Below are 23,557 nucleotides of genomic sequence, written 5' to 3'. Positions count from 1 at the left end.
TCGGAGTATCTGTTTACTTGGCATTTGACTGATCTGACGGGAAAGCGTGCCGATCCCTGGCCTAGGGTAGGTCGTCATCCAGTCGGCGACGGGTCGTTATCACAACGCCGAAATACCATAACGCCGAATGTCAAAAATTGACCACAACGCCGACAGCTAGAAAAATTGCTGTGCACCACAACGCCGAAATAAAAACCGAATGAATTTGTGTGTGTTTTCTTAAATGTACTTTTAACGCCGAAACACCACAATAAAAACCTAACCTTACCTTACCTAACCTAACCTAGCGTAATGTAACCTAACCTAACTTAACCTACCCTATCCTAGCCTAACCTAACCTCAGGGCTGCAACTAGGGAGGGGGGGGGGGAGGAAGGGCAAGCGGGGCATACGCCCCGGGCGCAAAGCTGTGGGGGCGCCGAAATCGCTCGCATTGTAATTCCTACTACAACTGGTAACTGGTAAAAAGTTTTATAACTTGCATGACAGGGATGTCTAATCTGATTTACAATATAACGTCTCATCATATTTAATGAACAAGTCTAGTTATTATACGGACTACTCTATGGACATAGTGGGTTCATGCATGGAAGGTACAGTGGCACAGAATCTGTTACATGTAGGTATGTAAAATGCTTAAATAGCACCATTTTTCCGTGGGAGGGGCCCCGGGACCCCCCACTTTGTTGGTGTGGTATGTGCAAAAAAAAGAGCGTGGGGGGGGGAGGCGCATGAATCCATTCATGCCCCCGGGTGCCAGAGACTCTAGTTGCGGCTCCTGCCTAACCTAACCTAACCTTTGTGGCAGTCCTGCAATTGACATTTTTTCGGCGTTGTGGGGTAATTCGGCGTTGCGGTGCGTCCCCCTGGGCGACCAGCTCCCGACGGGCCGCGTGACTAAGTTAGCCCCCTCTGCCTCGCAGGCTGACGCCGGCCTACGCGGCCATGATCGCCGTGCTGGCCTCGCTGTACGCGCACCTGGGCGACGGCCCGCTGTGGTACGACGGCGTGGAGCACCAGTCGCGCCAGTGCCGCGACAACTGGATGTGGAACGTGCTGTACGTCAACAACTACGTCGAGCGGGACAGCATGTGTGAGCATGCCGTGCGACGTACTTTCTCGAGTCTGTTTTTGTGACGTGACAACGTCTAATAAATCGATGAACGCCGTCTGTACGCACAGAAAGTGTCCCGTTACGCACATTGTCCCGTTACGCTCATTGTCCCGTTACGCTCATTGTACGCTTGCGCCGCATCTATCTCTCTTCCACTCGATTGGAACAAACATCGATGTTACTTTTTCCATGCACGTTTAACTTGAAACACTCCCATTCGTTTCCTACTTTTCCTATCATCGTCCTATCCTTAAACAGAATAACACAGATCGGAAGAAGTTAAATAGCAAACATGTATAAGAGTTATAGTTAAAATAATCTGTTCGTTGAAGTAATAAACATAATTTGAATTATTGAGTGCGAATGAAAGTAAATTTATCAATTAAATTGTAGATTTCATCTCATTCGTCCTTTGTATCCATACGAAATAGTGATAATTCAATAAAAATGATTCGATTTTATTCATAAACGTATGCAATCATTTCATCGATGTTTTGTTATGACGTTGTCACGTTAAACTATCGTCCGTAAACCGACTTTACAGACAACCATTTTTTTTTTTGGACGTGTGCTAACATCTCAGCTCCCGGTTCATCGGCATCTGGTAGGGGTGATTTCGCGAATGGGAACAAAAATCGCACGGAACCGGAAAATGTGTAACCATTTCGGCGGGGGGGGGGGGGGGGGGGGGGGGCGCGAACCAAAGTTCAAAAACCACAGGGAAACTCTATTTTAATAACTGTTTAGTGAATTTTAACAAGTTGGCAGTATTTAAAAAAAAAACCTTGTCGAAAATTAGTTCCAAAGCCATGGTTAAGTTTTTTCAAGGGGGGGCGGGGGGGGGGGGGGGGTTCGCTTTTATCGGTTTTCAAATCGAATGATTCGATAGTCGACGTAGCAGCTCCGACAGCGAGTTCTAATGGCGGGGCCAGAAACTACGCGTGATTCGCGTCCAGAAATTTTGTCAAAAAAAAAACTCAATTTGCTTATTTTTACCAGACTCGGCACTATTTTTAAGAATTCTACGTTTAAATTAAATGTCATATTTTCGTTACGCGTCTCTTTCGAGAGTTTTACGCGTGTGATTTATCGACTCAATTCATCTCTGTATATGATGCTTGTATGTTGTACACTTACCAAAATTTGGTCTTTATTCATGCAATAAACATACAACATTAAAATATAAAAAAGAAGTTATTCCATGAAAACACAGTTTTGACGTTTACGTTTAAAACCCCCGTTTCACAGTCAAAGCTTTCGTAATCTCAACGGGCCCAATTTAGTGATGTGCTACTTATTTCACCCCCCCCCCCCTTACCCAGCAACCCTAGTTGCTTCATCCGCTACCTTCTAATTCGTTTGGAGCGGCTTTTGAGTAATGCGATTCCTTTTGCGCGAACGCAAACGCAGACGCGCAGAGCAGATGAACACGTGGATTAGCAGGGAAGGTCTTTAATTCGAGAACGGGCGGTTTGTGGTGGATGCGATCCGCGTGTCTTCCGACGAGAGACGGGATGCGGGCAACACTCGTCCGTCGCTCGCACCTGCCACCCGGCAAAGTGGTCCCTTTCACTCGTCCTGGCGACGGTTACGAAGATGACGCAACTCGACGACTGCCCGGCGTGAAGGAGCTACCACTTGCGCAGTTCCCCGCGGGAAGCCGTCAGGGTGGGCTATTATTCCAGAACTCGCCAGAGATGTGTAACATGTGACATCGGTAACGAGCAGATTCACCAGTTCTCACGTCGCCAAATACGCCGCTTGTGATTCGAAAACTCGGACCCCAAATTCAACGTAGACTCCTTCAAAATAAAATGCCGAGAGTGATAAAATATATGCAAAATTGTGTTTTCAACTGAATTTCTTGGCACGAACCACACGTAGTTTCCGCGCCTGCCACTAGAATTCGCTGTCGGAGTAGTTACACAGGCTATCGAATCAATTGATTAACAAACCGAAATTTTAAAACTATATAATGAAATTGCTGTGATAAAATCGAAAAGAAGGCTTCAAAAAACACTGCACCTCCGCTTTGGACTTGATTTTGAATTGATTTTTTATTAAAATAACACCTTTCCTCGTTAAAATTCTGTTTGCGCTATCAGCCACAGATGGCAGCACCGTGATTACACATTTTCCATGCGACTTCCGTTCCATTCACGAAATCACTTCTACCAAATACCGTATACCGAAAGCTAAGATGTTGCAACCAATATATATATAACATATATATATATATATAACTCTTGTGCTAAGATGTTATCAAACTTGGGACTAAAGGGACTAAATAAAAAATGTGATTTCAAATGCGTCGTGGAGGTTGATGAACTCAGCTAACAACGTTGCGTGATGTTCTCGGGGCAAGATGATTCCGCAATGGTCCGGAAGTGCCTTTCGCAACGCGGAGGTGGAGAGACTGTGCAACACACAGTCTCCGTGAACCTGGCAGTTGGACCACTTCCCTCAAGTGGACTCGACCACTAGTCCAAACAGCAGATTCTCGAACCTAGTGGTTACCCATGGAATTTGCTAGGAAGCTAAGCCAGTTTGAAATTGATTGGAATTTGCAATTGCCATGCAGAAGCGTACGCAAAGTTAAATTTCGGATGGGGGAGTGGTTCAGTGAAATATAATCGCTTTCTCCGCTGTTTGCTTTCAAATTATCTCTTTTGTGTTGATGGGAATGATTTTTTTTTGGGGGGGGGGGGGAGATTTCGGGTGGTGGGAAGGAATGGGAGGTTGGGTTTCCACCCATCTCCTCACCGTCAGCGTGTGGCCCTGGTGTGTGACGTGGCTCAAATTTTAAAGTTCTGTACGTATCCTTGCCACCACTGTTCCGTCAACGGGGCTTTTTAAACAACGTCACGTGGATTTCAGTGTTCGCGAAAATTCGCCATGTGACCCTTTGCAATTGACAGTTGGTGGGAAAACGCATATCATTGCTACTAGTTTTGCGAATTGCCGAATTTGAGACAAGTTGCATGACACAGACTATACAGAATAAATATATACATGGTCAAGTCTGTAGGACATATTCTTGAAAGACGGCAGATTTTTAATCTTTATCGTCCCTGCAGCCCACCTTGGTAGCTGATTTTCGTAAAATCCTTTCTTGGCGAAAAAGGAAAATACGTACCAAATTTCAAGTCTGTATGTCTTATAGTTCCTAATAATTCGTGATGAGTAGATCAGTGAGTGGTATTTGGCCACATACATACTTAACCACCCCTTTTCACCCCTTTAGAAATGAAAATTTAAAAAAAAATCCCTCCTTAGTGCACCCCTAGTATACTCAAGGAATATTCACTCCGAATTTCTAATCTCTACTTACACCGGTATAGCCTGTGCGTTGTCTGTGAATCAAGTCAGTCACGGTACTGCTTTAAAGGTGTATTATATTATATAAACACGCAATCTCGCAGGATGTCCACGAGTTATGCTTGCGTACACGCGTCCAAGTATTGCCATCTTACGTGTGTTGGAAAGAGAGAAAGCGTGAGATACGTATGTACGGTGGCAAAAAAAAAAAAAAAAAAAAAAACTTGCGTGCTTCCTCATTCGTCATGATACTTAACAAGGTTCGTCCGTCTGTTTGTGACGAAATAGCATGATTGAAATGAGGGGGTGTGGAGGGGAAGAATGTCAAACCGTGAAATGGGGGGAAAGTAGGACAGGTGAGTTTCTTAAGCATATATTTTTTTTATTTATTTTTAACTCACCGTGACGCTGCGTGTTTTCCGGGCCGATTGACACAGGCAGTTATGTCACAGAAACAGTAACCTGACAAATGTGGCGAGTCTTTCAATACTCGCTAGTGATGTGTAACATCTAACCTCGGTAACAAGCAAATTCATGTGTTCTCATTTTGCAAATACACTTACGAAACTCTGACACGAATTTCAACGTAGAAATATTTTTAAAAATTTCCAAGCATCACACATTCATATTCATTAATTGTGTTGCCATAGTAATTTTGCTGGACGCTAATCACAAGTAGTTTCCGCACCCGCCGTTATAATTCGTTGCCGGAGCAGCTACGTCGACTATTAAATCATTCGATTTCCTGACTATATAATGAAACGGCTCTGTTAAAAGAAAAAAGACCTTAAATAAAATTAGTAAATATATGTTATACCAATGTAAAAGGCATATCTTATGAGTATATCTATGTCGAAGGATATAGGTTTATAAGAATATTTATTTATAGGTTATATAAGAAATAAGATTATATAAGAATTTTCATGGTTATATAAGATACAAATTTTAAGGTTACATAAGAATTTTTGGTTTTTAATTGTTAAGGTTATATAAAGTTAAATTTATAAGGTTTTAAAATAATTTTGTTTTTAATTTTTAATGTTACCTATATAAGAATTTTTATTAAAAATTTATTATTTTATTAAAGGACTCATAAAAATTTTATTTTCTACAAGATATTCTTACTTGTTATGTACATTTATAAAACTATTATATTTCACGTTGATATGGGGGCCGAGCAAGTTAAGGCGTATGCTTTAGTTTGGTGTTATTATCAAATTTAAGCGTCATCAAGTATGGGTGGAACATAGTTTAAAAACAACTATATAAATAATATACGAATGAATCACGCGGGAATTATTACTACCAAATACTGTATACCGAGATCTAAGGTATTTTCACATCAAAAAATAACAGACGAATCCCACTATATGAAGTAGGATTGTAAATGTTCGATATGTCAAAAGTCTGAACGGAGTCCCGAAGCTTGGTCACAAATGCCACATTGGTTATTTCGTTTCCTTGACACTGCTATTATTCAAGGGCTACTCCTGTAGAATTCTACTCGATAGCTATCTTGCCTTTTTGTGTTTCGTTCCAAGTTTTGTCATCTGAAATTAAGTAAGGTTTATCTAATTCTAATATCTGCGGAAAAAAAACCACACCGTGTTCCATATTTTGATCACTACCGGGAATTTTTACAGCTGATTACAAAATTAGAGAACAAACAAAAAATTAAAAAGAGCCGTATTAGTAAAGTAACAGAATTATATCTTAAAAAGGAGTAGTTGCGAGAAAAAAAACTAAATAGCCAGCATAGTTGGTAAAACTAACACTTAAATACAAATCCTTGAGTCATTAAAAATCCTTTTGCGTTTTTCCTTCAACCTCCTTTTTTTCATGTGTAAACATTTTCATGCTTAAAACATAGGTTCTAATCTTAGGTATTGACCAGAGAATCCTAGTTGAAAATGATTCATGTACGTGGAATGAAAAAAATTCAATATAAATTTAGCCATTTCCAAGAAAATGAATGACTTATTTTATTCTATTTTAATTTATTTTATAATTAAGAGTTAATTTTAATGTACGATAGTTTAATACTGAAAAGTCATTAAGGATAAAATATGATGACACAGGAATTTACTTACTTAGTATATCCTACCTTAGTGTCGTTGTTCATTTGATTTTTCCTTACACTCAATTTGTGAGAAGGTTTGAGAGAGGTCAAATATAGATTAGAATGTCGGAAAATGCATATGAACATACGTTTACTCATTTTGTACATTCCATGCGTTGAATCATCATCTAGTGAACTTAATAAAATTACGCAGTTCACACTTTAAATAATAATTATTGACGCGCGATCGCATTAGTGAAATTAGTGCGGGTGTGCAGCTTTCTCTTCAGCCTTCTGATTTCAAAAGAAGGAACGCGATTCTCGTTTGGACGCAGCCGCGAAGAGGTCACAGCGCTCTTCTCGAACGGGCGTTCCACTTTCCGTCGGAATTCCGAACGAAAATATGGCCGCGTCATCCCGGCCGAGCTGGCCGTTACAGCCGACAGGAAAGAAGGAAAAAAAAAAAAAAAACAACTTCCGCAGTGGTTTTTTTTTTCGTTTAAATATTTACGTTACGAGCTGAATCAAAGGAGCGCGGGAGGTAAACTTGGAGCTCGTCGTGGAAACAAGCCCGAGGGGGCAGGTGTCGGCGCGTCGAACAACCAGACTGCTCTGCAAGAAGAGGCGGAGTGGAGTGTCTTTGGTTTGTGAACTTGGACTTTCATTGGTGCCGAACCCCTCGCTGAACGAGCTAAAATAATTATCGTTTTGCGATCGTTTGATTCTGTGTAAAACTAACTTTTTAGACGAAATCTGCAGTTGAACAAACAAAAAAAAATCGCCCGATTTTGGACTTAAAAGTGGTTGGGCTCTGATGTACAGAGCTGACAAGTGTGGTCTTGCGTTAAGTCGAAATATTTTTTTTTTCGTTTTATAATATTATTTGAAATAAATTTTCAATATTACCATATTTAATTGTTTATAAAAAAAATTTAATAAGCAAGTCAGTATCTAATGTTTTTAATGAAATTGAAGGGCAATTTTTATGTCAGTCCTAGCATGTACTGAAAGCATCATATCATGTGCATACAGTTTCAGGTAATATGTAGCCTTTGACATTAAATACTTTATTTTAAGTATGCATATTTAATTTGTTAAAACAATTATAACTGTTTTTTTTCCAGAATCATATAAATATGAGTTTTTTTGGCGGTTTGGAAAAACCTATTTTATTAAAATTAATGAATGCTATATTTTAAAAAAAGTATTTGAAGACTAAGACTACATACGAACGTTTAATCAAAAACTGTCCATCGCGTAATTTTACGTGAATTAATAACCAATTTTATTCGGTGAATTTCAGGATTAATTATTTTATTATAATTATTTATTATAATTTTAACAGCCGAGCTACATGTATACGTGCTGATTATGACTATTAATTGGTAATAAGGTAAGACTTATGATCCCACGTGAATTTTCATGAAATACCCTTGAACAAAACAATTTCAAAACACTCGAATAAAAAAATCATCTTTAATTTACGACAACCACAGGTACAACACTGTTGCAGTACTACAAAATAAAATTCTACAAGAAAGTTTTATGTGTAGAGAAAAAAAAACTATATTCTTCTTTAAATGTGCGCATTTGTTGGTTTAGAAAAGAACGCAGTCCTCGTAAGTTATAAGCTGGCATTATTCCCTACGAATATATAATTATCTGTGAACTACGAATAACGTAGTGCACTCAACGTTGAAAAATCCACATATACAAAAATTCAATTACGGCAGTTTAAATAGATTTTCCGTCAAAAGTAACTTATTTTGCAAGGTTTAAACCACGGTGGTAAGAAGCTAAGGAGTACATGTCTGCAATCTTTACCGTGTATAGGTATACGAGGGTATTATTTTTCAAACTCCAATGGGCTATAAAAATAAAACATTTACATAACTTAATATTTTATTACCAAAAGACCAGCAGAGTCTTGCTTGTTTTTCTACGAAATCGCCAAAGCGGTTGAGGCATTTTTCATATCGTGACACAAGCTACTCGATGCCTTCTTGGAAGAAGTTAGCCGCCAGTGAATAGAGACACAGGGCCAGCGCCTGGATCTCTCTCTCTCCCTCACGACACCACTGTTAGGCGGGTGGACTAATAGTACGGCGCATTATGCACCACTGTTCGCATCTTTTGTGATACGTCGCGTCGCACACACGACAGCTGTGAGATTTGGGTGGTAACCACTAAATTTGTTAAAACGGAGAAATCAATATTAAAGTTTAAAGCAAGTCCCTTGAGGTCTTTCTAGAATCTCTACCGGGTGTTCGATGCCTAAAAATTATTCTGAAAAAACGTGTCTTAGTCGTTTTCACTTTTATAAAAATACAGTTTAAAAACTAAATGTGGAAATAAGAACACTCATCCACCTTAAGCGTATTCATAATAAATTATTGTTTCATTAAAAGACCCAACTCGGGTATTTTGAGAAGTTTTGAATTATCCCGAAGCACTGAGCACCGTATGTGTGCCCGGGTGGGCGAAGAACCCTTGAACTTCATTTGGCGTGATCAAATCCCCATTAACGAAACCCTTAGAACATTTTGCGCGGTCAAAACACCATTCACGCAATGTTTCAGATGTTGGGAAATCGCGATGGTGAGGTTAAACACGCAACGGCACGTCGTCATCTCCTTTAAAATCTTTTAGCTTTGCGGTTTCTAGTCTATTTTTATTTTTTATTTTTGATGTGTAGCATCATAACTCTCGGTATACGACATTTGGCGGGAGTTATTTCGTGAATGCGACGGAATTCAAGGAACGGAAATGTGTACCAACCACAGTGCTGCCATCTGTGGCAAATAACATTTCGTTGTCGGGACCAAAAGCCGTTAAGTTACACAGTTTAAAAATTCGCTCCACAAATGGAATGATTCGACAGTTGACGTAGCTGCTCCGGCAGGAAATTTTAGCGGCGGAGATTAAAGTCCAGAAATGTAGTTATAAACACAATTTTCGTACATTTATTACGCTCGGCATTTTTCAAAGAATTCTGCGTTAAATTTCGAGTCAGAGCTTTGTACCGTAAGTTAGATTGTACACATCCCTGGGACCTGTTCCTGTTCGCAGTGCATTCTGCAGTCGTGGTACCTCTCGGCGGACATGCACCTGTTCCTGTTCGCAGTGCATTCTGCAGTCGTGGTACCTCTCGGCGGACATGCACCTGTTCCTGTTCGCAGTGCATTCTGCAGTCGTGGTACCTCTCGGCGGACATGCACCTGTTCCTGTTCGCAGTGCATTCTGCAGTCGTGGTACCTCTCGGCGGAAATGCTCCTGTTCCTGTTCGCAGTGCATTCTGCAGTCGTGGTACCTCTCGGCGGACATGCACCTGTTCCTGTTCGCAGTGCATTCTGCAGTCGTGGTACCTCTCGGCGGACATGCACCTGTTCCTGTTCGCAGTGCATTCTGCAGTCGTGGTACCTCTCGGCGAACATGCACCTGTTCCTGTTCGCAGTGCATTCTGCAGTCGTGGTACCTCTCGGCGGACATGCACCTGTTCCTGTTCGCAGTGCATGCTGCAGTCGTGGTACCTCTCGGCGGACATGCACCTGTTCCTGTTCGCAGTGCATGCTGCAGTCGTGGTACCTGTCGGCGGACATGCACCTGTTCCTGTTCGCGCCGCTCGTCGTGTACCCCATGTGGAAGTGGCCTGCCTTCGGGAAGGCCCTGCTGGCCGGGTGCGTGTGCGCCGCCGTCGCCATACCGCTGGCCACAGTGCTCGTCTACCACTACCCGGGCGTGCACTACATCTCCCTGCAGTGAGTGTCCTGCTTTTACTTTACCTGAGTCTACTCATTACCCGAACCTACTCACCCCAAATAAAACATAGTCACTTCACTAAGAAGTCACCTATTTTTTTTTATAACTCAAGGAAGGTGGGTATCGCCTTATCAACACCATCCCCCCTTGCCTTTATCACTAATGACCTATGATTAGAGACCTGCAAAATTCGCGATTTCGATGGCCTTCAGGATAGACTGCACATACTCCTGTACACTCGGGCAAATAACGCAAGTTCATTTTGATGCCGACTTGTAAGTCGTCTCAGCTGGTTTGTCTCTGATTCGATCCTTCTTTGGTTGAGGGTTTATAACTAACTGGTTGAGATTCGTCCAGATGAACAGTAAGCCAATGGCAAAATTATCTAAGAGGTATATGTGTTTGAATTCTAGCCGATCATCGAATGAATCCGCGAATAATGCAGGTCTCTACCTATGATATGTAAAGCCATTATGCGCAACATGAAGCTACGTCCATTTGCAAGATGTGGTTTGGTATTAGAAATATCGATGTAAATGACTAAGTAATTTTATTTAAACACATTTACGTGCGCATAATTACAGAAAAAAAGTTGGAAAATAATTTTAATAACTTTAAAACCAATGCATCAAATAAAAATTTTTTTTCGCCTGAACATTCTTATAGTAATGATTGCTTACTGCTTTTAAACCTAGCTAACATTAAATCTCTGGCTTATAGAGAATTTTTTTTAAATTTATTAGAGGACTAGAAATAGTTGTTTCTTTAATGAACGTCAACGTGTTAAATATGAGATTATCATAACAGTTTGGACTGTGATGTTATATGCATAATAGTATGGGCGATTGTTTTTGTGTGTTGCAGCGATGACATGTTGAGCAACTATGCCAAATACATGTACTACCCAACACACCAAAGAATGGCTCCTTACTTCGTGGGAATAGCACTTGGATACCTTATGAATGCGTACAGGAATGAAAATTGTACTTTGCCAAAGGTGATAGTTTTTGTTCCGTTGAAGGATACTTTGCCATAAATAGCTTTATGTGTTAATTTTATATTATAAATCAAGTTATAGTTATGGTCAAACAGTTTCTGTTGATATTTTGAAATGAGTTCAGAAATTACCAATTACCTACAAAATTTTGTAGTTAGTTTAAAGCCTATATTTTTCTATAGTACCTACTGTTTTGACGAAACAGATTTTGTGTTTAACCTCTGCCTATGTAGTTTTATAGTCATTGTTATTTTAATCATTTAACAGCATGAACGTATATTTTTAATCTCAAGCCGTCATATTATTTCAGGTACTATATAACGTATAGTTAAAAATATGAAAATGTAATCCTTTGTTGGTTAAAATTCCATTTGAATTGTTCTAAAAATAATTTGATATGAAACAACCCCACGGATAGTGTGATATTTTAAGTATAATAAACTAGTGTTAATTCAGTGGCTAAATTTACATTTAATTAAAAACAAGTTTTGCACCGGTTTAAGAATATTTTCAATATAAAACCCACTAAATAACTATACTTAGTGATAGCTAAATAATTCTGTAGTCTCACCAAAACCATTTACTAAAGATAGGTCGTCATAAATGAAGACCACAATAATTGGTAATTTATTCATTATTTAAATTTCTCAGGCATATAAGCAAATATTGACATATTGACAGCAAACTTGGAGATTCATTAAGGAAAGTGAACATTTTTTTCCCCCTGGAGCGGCAATTTATCATTATATTTATGACTCTACATTTACATACAGCAAACACTTCTCGCTGTCATAGCAACCGCGCTTCTAGCTGCCGAAATTTTCCCTGTGCCGAACGCGCCCACAGAAAATGACGTATCCTTCCCAATCTGTTGTAAAAAAAAACCTTATTCATAGCAAATACATTCGAAACCATGAATTTCTGTTGTCATAGCCAGTCCAAAATATAAATATATGGCAGGAAATGTGGGGATAGTGTTGACATTGTATTTATTTTAAATTTACGAAACTAACATGATAGAGAAAAATATAAAATAGCTTGTTTTATGTTAATAACATTTTTATTGTGAAACTAAATTCAGAGACTTTAACTTTACCTACTTAAATTTAAAAATATATTTTTTAACTGACTTATATTTTAAAAATTCTTTATTCAACTAATAAAAAAATGTATTATGCTGTCAATCCATGCCACTAGGTTATTCCGCTTATGCTCGCCTGTATGTACTTATTGTATTTGCTCGAAGTAAGAATGGGTTTACAAACAACGCAAAAACGCTAGAACGTAAGGAACTCAAGATGCAAAAAAATTAATTAACGACGTTCGCAAATACCCGTTTATAAACTACATAGAGACGCAAAAACGCAACGCAGGCATCGGCGAAAACTTCCACGTTCTTGCGTTTAGCCTTGAGTTCCCACCTTCCACACTTTTAATAATTATTGACGATAAATATGTTTTTTTGATGCACATACATTATGAATAGGAGCCCGGGAAAGAAACTAGTTTTCTACTGCTATAAAATCATTTCAATTTGTAGAGTTAATGACGTTTTACAACTTTCGTGCTTTATATACGAACACGATTGTGCTGCGTTCGTTGTTTAGTTTATACAAAAATAAATTTGCACGTTTACAAATTTTCCTTGAAAACCAGTTCCAAGACAAAGTTGATAATAAATACAAAACTGAAAATATTGTAAACTGGGACAATATTAAACATAAATGCCCAGGTAATATTCCGATACCCAATATTAGTACGATTTTTTTGTAGCGATAAAGTTGCTTTCGTTAAAATGTACAACTATAACAGGTTCAAACATTTTTTTTTGTTTTAAAAATATCTTTCACTTTATATGAATATTATAGTTGATTTGGGATTTTTTTAAACATACGCCATTGCTGTTACATTGCATGTCATAAGAAACCTCAGCAACGGGCAAAAACAGATGATAATGAAAACACACCAAAAAAATCAAAATCAGCCGATGTCGAAAAGTTAAAAACACAGACAGCACAGAAAATTCCGTGCAAGGAATTAGTAATATATATTATATTATATATATTATATACATATTATATATATAATATACATATAACAACACAGACGGCTAACAACAGCTGTGGGCCAATCGGGAAACACTTCTCTCAGGCGAGAGTATTAAAGGCAGAGGAACTTGCAATAACCTTAGTAGGTAACTCTACCCTGGTGATGGCGACTGCAATGTCGACCGAAACGTCAACCCAGAAGCCAAGCTACTTTATCCAGAGGAATTTTTTTTTCTTTGCACAGAGAAAAAGGTTTGTTTGAATCAAACAAATATTTGATTATATATGGCGAAACAAATATTTACTTGGTGGAACCAAATATTTTGTTAGCTTAACCAAACTCGGTAAGTAACAGAAATGATTTGTTACGCCTAGCCAAATATACATTTGAGTTGACAAAATCATTTTGTTGGGTGAACGGAATTTTTCCTGCTACAAAATATGTTAGTTTCAATTAACAAAATATATTTATTTCGCCGTATACAAACAAATATTTTGTCGAGGCAAACAAACCTTTCTCTCAGTGATGGCTTTGAATATATATACTGTATAGAAGTCGCCAGCCCAGGTTAAAATTTCTAATACGGTTTTGAGGTAGTTGGTTAATTCACCGCCGCAATCGCCACCATCTCTAGGGCATCGACTTGTGGTGGTCCCTAGCGGACAAGTGTCGAACTCTTCAAACACCCCTTCCCCCTCCCGTTGAACAACCTTGAGCTGCAGTGAATGATAGATGGGGGGTGCGGGGGAATGACAGCGGGCGACAGTGCTGCGCTCGAACGTGTAAATAACAACCTAAGACGATACAGGGCGTTACGGCAGCGCACTGCAGCGGTGAAGTTCCCAAGATGCTCATCATACGCTTCTGAAAAACGTATCCACTCGCGACTTCTATACAGTATATATGTTCGAAGGTGATGGTCCTGCGCGCTGACGGGTCTCGGCCGCGTGCCCCTTGTCGCAGTGGGTCGCCGGGACGCTGTGGACTCTCTCGCTGGCCGTCATGACGGCCGTCATCTTCGGCCCGTTCGAGCTGATGCAGTTCCACCACGAGTACGACGCGGTCGAGTCCAGCCTGTTCGGCGGCTTCAGCAAGCTGGCGTGGGGCGTGGCCGTCTCGTGGGTCGTCTTCGCCTGCCACAAGGGCTACGGAGGTGGGTGGTCCCGGTGACCTGCGGGGGGCGACTGAATTGTTGCCCTTTGGAAGGGCGGCCCTTCAGGATTTTGCTGACGGCGGTTTATTTGTACAGAGACTGGAAGGGCAGCCCATCTAATTTCTGAATACACGCTCCTTTAAGAGTTTAAATAATACTGTAAACTTGCCCCTTGGATGGGCAGCCCATCAGGATTTTTCTAACAGTAGTGTTTTTGAAAGCTTTTCTGAATTGTTGCCCCTTGGATGGGCAGCCCTTCAGAATTTTTCTGAGAGTGGTTAGTTTGTAAAGTGACCTGACCTGACCTAACCTAACCTAACCTAACCTAACCTAACCTAACCTAACCACTGTCAGTAAAATCCTGAAGGGCTGCCCATCCAAGGGGCAACAATTCAGCTCCCCCGACCTGCGGTGATGCCCGCTGGTGCTTCCAGCGCGGTGTCGCCTCCTCGTTGCTCGGGAACTCTTGGCGGTGGATCGTTTTGTTCGAAATTAAAACGTTTAGCCCGCCTTTAGTCTTCAAGGTCTGCGGGCAATTTTTTTTCTAATTTTAAAAGAACAAGTGAGCGACTTCGCTAGTCACAACAAGCGTTGCTTCCAGGGGTTTTTGAATTATTTGAATTTGATGTAATTTAGATTAGCTGCGTGTTACTTACAATGTAACACGCCGACTTTGGCTGGCGAAAAGCAGGGGAAAAAAATATTTTTCAAAAGTCAGTGCCATCTATCGGCAGTGGACACAACTTGCACCGAGTTTTATTGTCAATACTACCAGCGCTCCCAGAAGTTCTGCATTAGTCCAAAAAATTATTTTTGTATGTTCCTGATACTATTACTGTAATTGTTTATTGTGTTTGTTTACTATTATTGTATTTATTTTAACTTATTTGTGTAACTTTACAAACATTTGTACTGTTAAAAATAATACTTCAGACACAAGTAATAATTTGTTCTCCTGTGCAGGCTTCGTGAACAAAGGACTGTCGTCGAAGCTGTTCAGGCCCCTCAGCAGGCTCACGTACTGCATCTTCCTCACGCACCTGGGCGTCATGCACTTCGGCGTGGCCACCATGAAGTCGGCCAAGTACATGGACGAGTACCACATCGTGAGTAGCCCGTCGTCTTTGTGGTGTTGTAGGAGTAGCACGTCGCGAGTAGCCCTCTGTGTTGTGTTGTACGAGTAGCACATCGTGTACAGCAGCCTGTCGTCTTTGTTGTGTTGTCTGAGTAGCACCTTGTGAGTAGCCCGCATGTGTTGTAGTGATGTGAGTACCACGTCGTGAGTAGTCAGTCGGCTTTGTTGTGTTTTCTGAGTAGCACATCGTGTGTAGCCCGTCTGCGTTGTAGTGTTGTGAGTACCACATCGTGTGTAGCCCGTCGGCTTCAAGGTGTTCGTCTAAATACCACTACCGTCGGCTGTGGTGTTGTTTATTGTCTGTGCACCACACCGTGAGTAGCCCGTCGGCTTTGTGGTTTCGTCTGAGTACCACATCGTGCGTAGTCCTCGGCATTGTAACTTGGTTTTTGGCGCTCTTTGCACTGCTCCACGGAGCACAGCGGGCTTAATTTTCTCAAGGATAAGGTGAAGGGAAAAATGGCGTTTTTTTTAACTGATGTAGTTCGGCAATATAGCAACAATATATCATAATTTCTTAGTCTTGAAATTTTTTGGTCACCACTCAAATCTCATAGTCACACCATGCGTGGCGAGAAGACTGCGCGTCAGTTTACATCCTTGCGCTTAACGGCGTTACCATGTTATAAGAACCAGCGAGCGTCGAACTTATAATCCCGCCTCATTAACACAAATGCACTCATAACTATGCGGCCCTTAAAAGTCTGCACCCATAATTATTTGGCTTCTAATGTTTTTTTTTATGATTTCAAGTTACACGATAACATAACATAATTTAAATTTAAAGGTTTCTGCTAAATTCATATACACCGGGCATGAAATCACGTGGTTTAAAGTTTTGGATTAAAGGTTCGAATGTAGTTTTTATCCTAACTCTTTAATTTTAGTTTATCATTCTTTAAATGAATAAAAATATATGAACTGCTGGTTTTTAAAGGTTTTGAAAATCCTAATTTTCATCGATTACTGAATTATAAACATACATAAAATATTTTTAAGACGAAGGTTTCATACAAACGGTAATCCGAAACCATATACTACATGATTTCATGCATTCAGTACATACTAGACCGACACAAAATGTGCCTTTAATTTCATAGCATAGTGTTTCGAACGTGTTGCGGGGAAATCCAGCGGGTGGCACCGGGTGGGGGCGCGCGCCTCATCGACGCAACGCATTCCTTCTCGGATTAGAGCAGCCTGGCCTCACCACCCTCCTTCCCTCCTCCTCTACACTTTCCCCTCCCCCTTTCCGCAGCGCTTTGTAACGTATCCCGAGCCTTCTCTGGAGGGTTCTTGCGGGCTCCCGGAGGCCGTCGCTCGGAGTGACGTAACTAGAACGCCGTTGTTCTGGGAGCTTCGACACTGATTATGCGACATTCCAAAGGGGTGGGAGATAATTCCAGAAGGATTCGGCGGAAAGTAGCTGCGGGGGGGGGGGGGTATAAAAAAGGCGACGCCAGCCTCCGAGTCAGTGGAGCGGGGAGTGAAGCGAACAGGGCGAGTGACCCCCTTGTGCGTCGACGTCTGAGCGAGGACGAGTCTCCTTCGTTGGCGAGACGGGGGGGGGGGGGGGGGGGGGGGCGACAGTTCGGGGCGGTGTTGCGGCGCGGCGTTGCGTGATTGGTGCGAGGTAGTCATCGAGAACTAACTGCCTTGAACGGACAGAGACGTACATAAGAGCGAGCCACTGTCGAGCCGAGCTCCGGTGTTGCATGTTAATCGTGTACAGATATTAAAATAGTGGTTTTAAAAAAAATAAAACTGTATTTAATTAATTGGGCTATCCTTTATCCGAACCGGTGTTTTCCCACATGTAAAGAAAAAATTAAATAAGGACAATTTTTTTCTTACTATTAAAAGCCTTCTGCATACAATGAAGTGTGTTAATGTTATCATGATCTGAAGTCGCTGAGAGCCTTCAAAGGAGTTGACGACGACCACCTCTTGTTTCAAGATGAGGGAGTTCCTGTGCGACGCGGCGGTGTCTTGCTTGGTGGCGGTGTTCCTGTACCTCAGCTTCGAGTCGCCGTTCCTCACCATCACCAGGCTCTTCACCGACAAGATGAAGAGGGCCTCCCAGAAGAGTAGTGACAACATGGTGAAGCCCGTGGCGTGAAATTTCCCCCCCTCCCCCCTCCACCTTCCTCGGCCGATGCGACTGTCGGCGTTGGAAAAGAACAGAAAGACTGAGTGTACCAGAAAAAAAAAACATTTTCTGGCTATTAAAAAAAATAGAGACCTTTGGAAACAGGTTGCCCAGAAAATGTTCGCAACACCACAGTGAAAATATTGTAACTTTGTACAACACATTGCCATGGTTATTTTTTTTGCATACGCGAAATTAGTTTTCCGAGATAATACTTAATTATTTCTTACGAAAAATGTGTGCATTATTTTATATTTTAATTGTTGTTTCATTCAAGCAGAATTATTTTTAAACCATGGAAGAGATAATCGAATTATTCAATTAGAGGACTGTATTTTGTTTTATTGCGCTTATTAATGTAAGCAGTTAATTATGGAAAGCTATTGAAGGAACGGTCAAATAACTTGAACAATTGGAGGTACTGGGACAACACAACGCATAAAAGCCCGGGTAAGAATTCGAGCCCAGTATTACTGCAAACACTATTTTGTAGTGATACAGTTGTTTTCATATTAATGTACAAATTTTATAAATGTCTGTCTGTTATTTTACATAAATATTTCTTTTTCATATATAAAAATAAATTCAGTGTATAAAACAAAGAAAATAAAACCCCGCTGTGGAAGACAAAGCCGGAACCACAATAGCCCGACACCTGTTCGTCCTTCAGCAACCAAGCTATATGTAACACTCCGCTTCCCTTATACATGCTGCCAACTAAAAAACTTGAATTTTTAAAGAAATTTTTTCTTGCACAATTACAGTAGTTTCGCAATCGAGTAAGCAAATCACGTATAACCCAAAAACATAATTTTTTTTGCACTCCGGTATTTATTTGAAAATTTTCAAAGTTACCATACGTAATTTAATACACTTCTGTGAATCGGACGAATTTTTTTTTGTTTTAAAACACAGCCTTTATTATGTTTTCAAACATAATCTTAAAAAAATAATTATTTAAGCATCAAAAGAATGGAACAAATTTAAAAAAAACCTACAATATAATTAAAATTTGATACACAAAACAATTGAAAATATTTGCAGGTGAAAATTTCACCCGACAGTCCTTTAAAAGTATGATGGACGGAAGGCTGGAATTTTTCGGGCTATATGTTTGGCTGCAGGTCGCGTGATGGTTGGACGGAGGTGACGGACTATCGTAATTCCGGCTCAAGGATGCGTGTGACCTTTGCCATGTCAGTAATTGAAATCCCGTCAAAATAGCTTTATTCCTTGCTGATGCGTTGTAAAATTCTTGGTTTAAATTGCAATTCCAACTTCTCTTCATAGCTATTTACTTTCGTGCTATTAAAAAAAAAACATCAGTGGCGGACCCAAGACTCGAATCTTGGGAGGATTGGATGAGTTTTGGCTGGTATGGAATAAATCCCAGTTAAATAGAAAGTCCACAATAAAATAATTGCCACTTTAAAGGCTTTTTGAACGCATTTCTGACGCCTTAAAATGTTATAAAATAATTGTACACAGCACAGTGTCAATAAAAATGTAGAACTACACTTTTTTTTTCGAAAAAAAAAAAAAACAACTCGAACTTACTTCAAAGGTTGGTTGTGATAAAGAGTAATTATTTTTTCTATACACTGTTAAAAAATAAATTAAATTTACGTACTTTTCAACGAAGAATTTAAATAAAAGTAAACGATGATTTCATCGTAATTTCAAATAATAGAATCCTCGTGGAAACTAGGCCGTATTTCGACTCCCGAGTTGAATGTTTCGTTACAAACTAAAGGTAAACACACACTTGGACAAAATATGAGTGTTCTTACTGTCGACTTAACCAGTTTTTGAATTTTTTGTTAATATACCACGAATATTTTTTTTGGATTCATGCCAGCATTCTTCGTCAATTAAAGGTGAAAATTTTTAATAGTGTAGCTCTATTTTATTTATTCGAAGTTTTTTTTTGGGGGGGGGGAGAGTTGGGGGAAAGGGGTACAGTTCCCATTGCCACTTCCGTGAGAACACATTTAGCATTAGACCTTTTTTAACAGCTGAGGTTTGTTTTGCTAACCAATTGCAAACCAGAATGGCTTCAACTTTACCACGGGCGCTCACTCCATGGACTTTTTACCTCCATGGTTTCCACCCAGCGTTCGAGGTGTTAATTCTTTTTTTTTTTTTTTTTTTTTTTTTTTCGTTCTCGCGTTTGAACTGCGACAAGCGTGTTTTGGCTCGGACCCGTTCTAGACAGTTGGAGTGACGGTAAATCGATTATAACCCACGGATTTTTTTCGTCTCCTTTATTTTTGAGGATAAAACTAGACAGAGAGCGCGTTTATAGTGGTCCCCTAACCATCCACTCTGGATTTGGCTATTTAATTTTTTCATATATATATTTTATTTCCTATCGTGAAAAAACCTTAGTAATAATTACTGTCGCGATGAGACGTATATGACCCACCAAAGGTTTAGGTCCAACATTAGATTTAAGATTAAAATATATTAGTTATATTGCATATTCACATTAAGAAACTTTTTTAAATCCTCAGTTAAAACGTTAATAAATAACTAAGTATGTATTTATAAGAACTGTAATTATTTGTTTGACAAAACAAAATTCAGAGTCAAAGGAATTAATTATTACAGCGGAAATATGTTTTAATTTTAGGAGGTTTTTTTTAATAAAGGAGCCTGTGTGTATTTCCTGTATGTTTGTAATAACCTGTAGCTAGCAAAAAACAACCTTTCGCCAAAATACGGTGGTTTGTTTTAAATGGTTTGTTTTAAAAATCGTATCTATCAAAGAATCGTATCATATCAAAATCGTATTCCACAAATGAATTGTAGTTTAGAGAAAATTTTCGAAACACCTTTAGATTAATTGTATTACATTTTCTAACAAGGTGACGATATAGATTAAATAGTATTTTTTTAAATATGTATTAACGGTTAAGAAGCATGAGAACTAACTATAGAATCTGACATTATTTTATTAAATTGTCTAATGGTCTTAAACTTTTTGGTTGAACCTGTATTTACCTTTATTTTACGATGTTATATTTTTTAACGTTGGTTTAACACTTCTCTAATAGCGAGGTTAAAAATAGGTTAAACCAACTATTGGCAGAACAGCAGAGGCGGACGGACACATAGAACATTGGTGCTACTTTATTGATAACTGTCAAAGTTGAGAAAAGTTACGTGACTCAAGACCATATGTGCATCCTTACCGCAATATATTTATGCGCTTAGATTCAGCGCTAGTATGTGAATAAAAATGTGTTGTTCTTTTTAACACACGAATGTTCCTAGAAATGAGACATTTTATGCCAGCTTCTCTCTTATTTTTTGACAGAGAAGAGTGGTGATGATTTCACCTCTTGTGATTTTACTGAAATTATGATTCTAGCATTTTGTTTTCAAATGACTCGTTGTAAAATGTTGATTTTGGTTCATAAAAATACTTTTCAAGGTTTCATTACACACTATTCACCTCTAGGAACTACAACTTAGTACAAATTCTTACACTTTATAGCACTTTTTTAAACAGTTTTTTTTAATAAATGAAAATAAATACACGAAAACTTCATAACTATAATTATGAACACTTATATTTTAATGACTTTTTTAAAAATTCTCTGTACTGTATATGTTTTTAAGTCATTTATTGATTTGCCAACATGCCAGGATGAAATTTTCAAACTAAAATGCGTCTCGTATCTTTCAAAATAATTTTAATTATCTGTTTAATACATGCCTATAGCCAGAAGGTAAAAAATAGGGAAAAATTATTATGTTTACAAACATTTTTATTGATACAATTTTTTCATGTGTTTGCTGAACCCAGTTGATAAGCTTAAACTGTGAAAAAATTATTGGGATATTTAAAAATAAATTGCTACTAAAATTATCATTACAAATATGTCAAAATTAAACTTTATTTTAACCATGGATTTCTCCCCCCCCCCCCCCTTCCCCCCCAATGCGTATGTTGCGTAATCATTTATTAAGGTTACCAATATTAAATTATGATTTGAATGTAAAAAAAAATGCAAAATAATTATAAAGTAATGCTTTATCTCTTTTCAAATAAGTTGAATTTGAACATTAAAACAACAAAGATTATAAGTTTTAATGATGGCAAAGGAAAACAAAGCGTGGGTTTGTTTTATTTTTGAACAAAAACATATGATAGTAGTTTTATATTTATAGGTGTGGGAAAAATAAGCTTTTTTGTTTATATATAGTGTTGTTACGATGTTTAAACTAGTGTGAATACAAATAAAAAGCAATAATTAAATACATTTTACAATGGGACTTAAACTTTAAAAAAATATATGTACGGCATCAAAATAAATCTTATTTATCTGGCTTTCAAAAGTCACTATGAAAAAGTGAATAATTAAAAGCAATATTTTCCAACCTTGTAATAAGTTTTGTGCTAATTTTTGTATAGTTAATGTGTTATTAGTTAGCATTGTAAATGTCAAAATATGAAGAAAGAAAAGTGTTTCATGAAGTCGGGCAATTTTTATTTTTGTTTAAACAAGCAGTTAACATTTTATTGCTCTACAGTATAATATAATGTTTAAATTATATTTTAAAATATAAATAAGAAAATTTGTACCACAAATAAAACATTTTGGTGTGCTCCATTAGTTAAAAAAAATGTTTTTGGCAAATTATTAAATTGAACTTTGGATTATTTATAAGTAATATATTATTTTTAATAAATTAAGACGAATGTTTGTAATTTTATGTTTATTAAACACTTTATAATACTGCTGACTATTTAATTATTTTAATAAACCTATACTTCAATCATGGTCAACGACAGAGGTGTTGTGAAAATTGTTGTGATACACGAAACAAGAATTAATTGCTTAAATTAAATTAAAACAAATACACAACAGTGATTTGTAATAGAAAAAAATTATCAGATTTTTATTTGAAAACGTTTGAAAATTAATTATTGAGTACTTATTTTTACCTGCTGGATATGGATGATACGCATAATGATGATAGTATAAGTGATGAGTATTTTAAAAAATGGCTTCAGTAATTCACGGGGCTTTGATATAGATACTACTACGGATAATATTGAAAAGAGCTTTATAAATGCGTAGTCTGTCGTAGTGTGGCTTCGTAATGCAAAGAAAAAACTTAACACTTTCGTCTGCGATTGAATAAGTTTCTAAAATTATCGCTTGTTTGAGATAGTATATGTGTTGGAATGGATGAAACCAACATGTGTTCTAAGTTGGTTTGACATTTTAAATTTCAGATTGATGTACAAAGAACTACCAGAGGTTCGTAACACATACACATTATTTTTTTTTTACGTTCAATGAAGTAAGTGTATTCTGAGTTGTCGAGATATTGGGATTTTTTTTTGGGGGGGGGGGGGGGAGAGGAGGGTGAGCAAAGGGGAAGAGGGAGGCAAACACCCTAAGGCCCAGTCATCAAGAAGCCAATTGAGTTTCGAGATTTTTTTTTTCTTAATTTTTGGCACACGTCCTGATAGGACGCAAATTACAAGTTCGTTGTTAATTGAGTTTACAGTAAATCTTACAAGTACACTTTAAAAACAGGAGATTCTGATTTTAAAGTCCGATTGATTGCACAATCTTGGTTCATCAAGGCTACAAATCAGCAAAAGAAAAATTTGTGGGAAGGCAGGTAGCCCTTAGGCAACACAGGACGGACGCACCAAACGAAAGCGCGTTACAAATTCAAGGCAACACCTTTTATTGACGAACTTCTAAACAAACCTGTATTTACAGCCTTAAGTTCGCTAGCAGCCGCGAGCTTCACTATGCGGATGGGTTTCACCAAGGAGAAGGATAGGAAGCTGCCAGACC

The 23,557-nt window shown here is 38.5% G+C and overlaps 1 protein-coding gene across 1 annotated transcript in view; it reads left to right on the top strand.

The window, feature by feature from the left end:
• LOC134542821 (nose resistant to fluoxetine protein 6-like) overlaps positions 1–22,471 on the top strand; it is a 69,812-nt gene extending 47,341 nt beyond the window's left edge. Inside the window, exons 7-12 of the mRNA XM_063387368.1 lie at positions 923–1,093; positions 10,057–10,248; positions 11,114–11,246; positions 14,259–14,448; positions 15,412–15,554; positions 17,541–22,471. Coding sequence (XP_063243438.1) covers positions 923–1,093; positions 10,057–10,248; positions 11,114–11,246; positions 14,259–14,448; positions 15,412–15,554; positions 17,541–17,702 — 991 coding nt within the window. The 3' untranslated portion in view covers positions 17,703–22,471. The remainder of the gene's footprint in view (positions 1–922; positions 1,094–10,056; positions 10,249–11,113; positions 11,247–14,258; positions 14,449–15,411; positions 15,555–17,540) is intronic.
• Positions 22,472–23,557: the final 1,086 nt, after the last annotated feature.

This window comes from Bacillus rossius (assembly GCF_032445375.1).
Source record: "Bacillus rossius redtenbacheri isolate Brsri chromosome 9 unlocalized genomic scaffold, Brsri_v3 Brsri_v3_scf9_2, whole genome shotgun sequence".
NCBI classification, from domain to species: Eukaryota; Metazoa; Arthropoda; class Insecta; order Phasmatodea; family Bacillidae; genus Bacillus; species Bacillus rossius.
The sequence above is the reverse complement of the archived record's forward strand: the minus strand, read 5'-3'. Positions and strand labels throughout refer to the sequence as shown.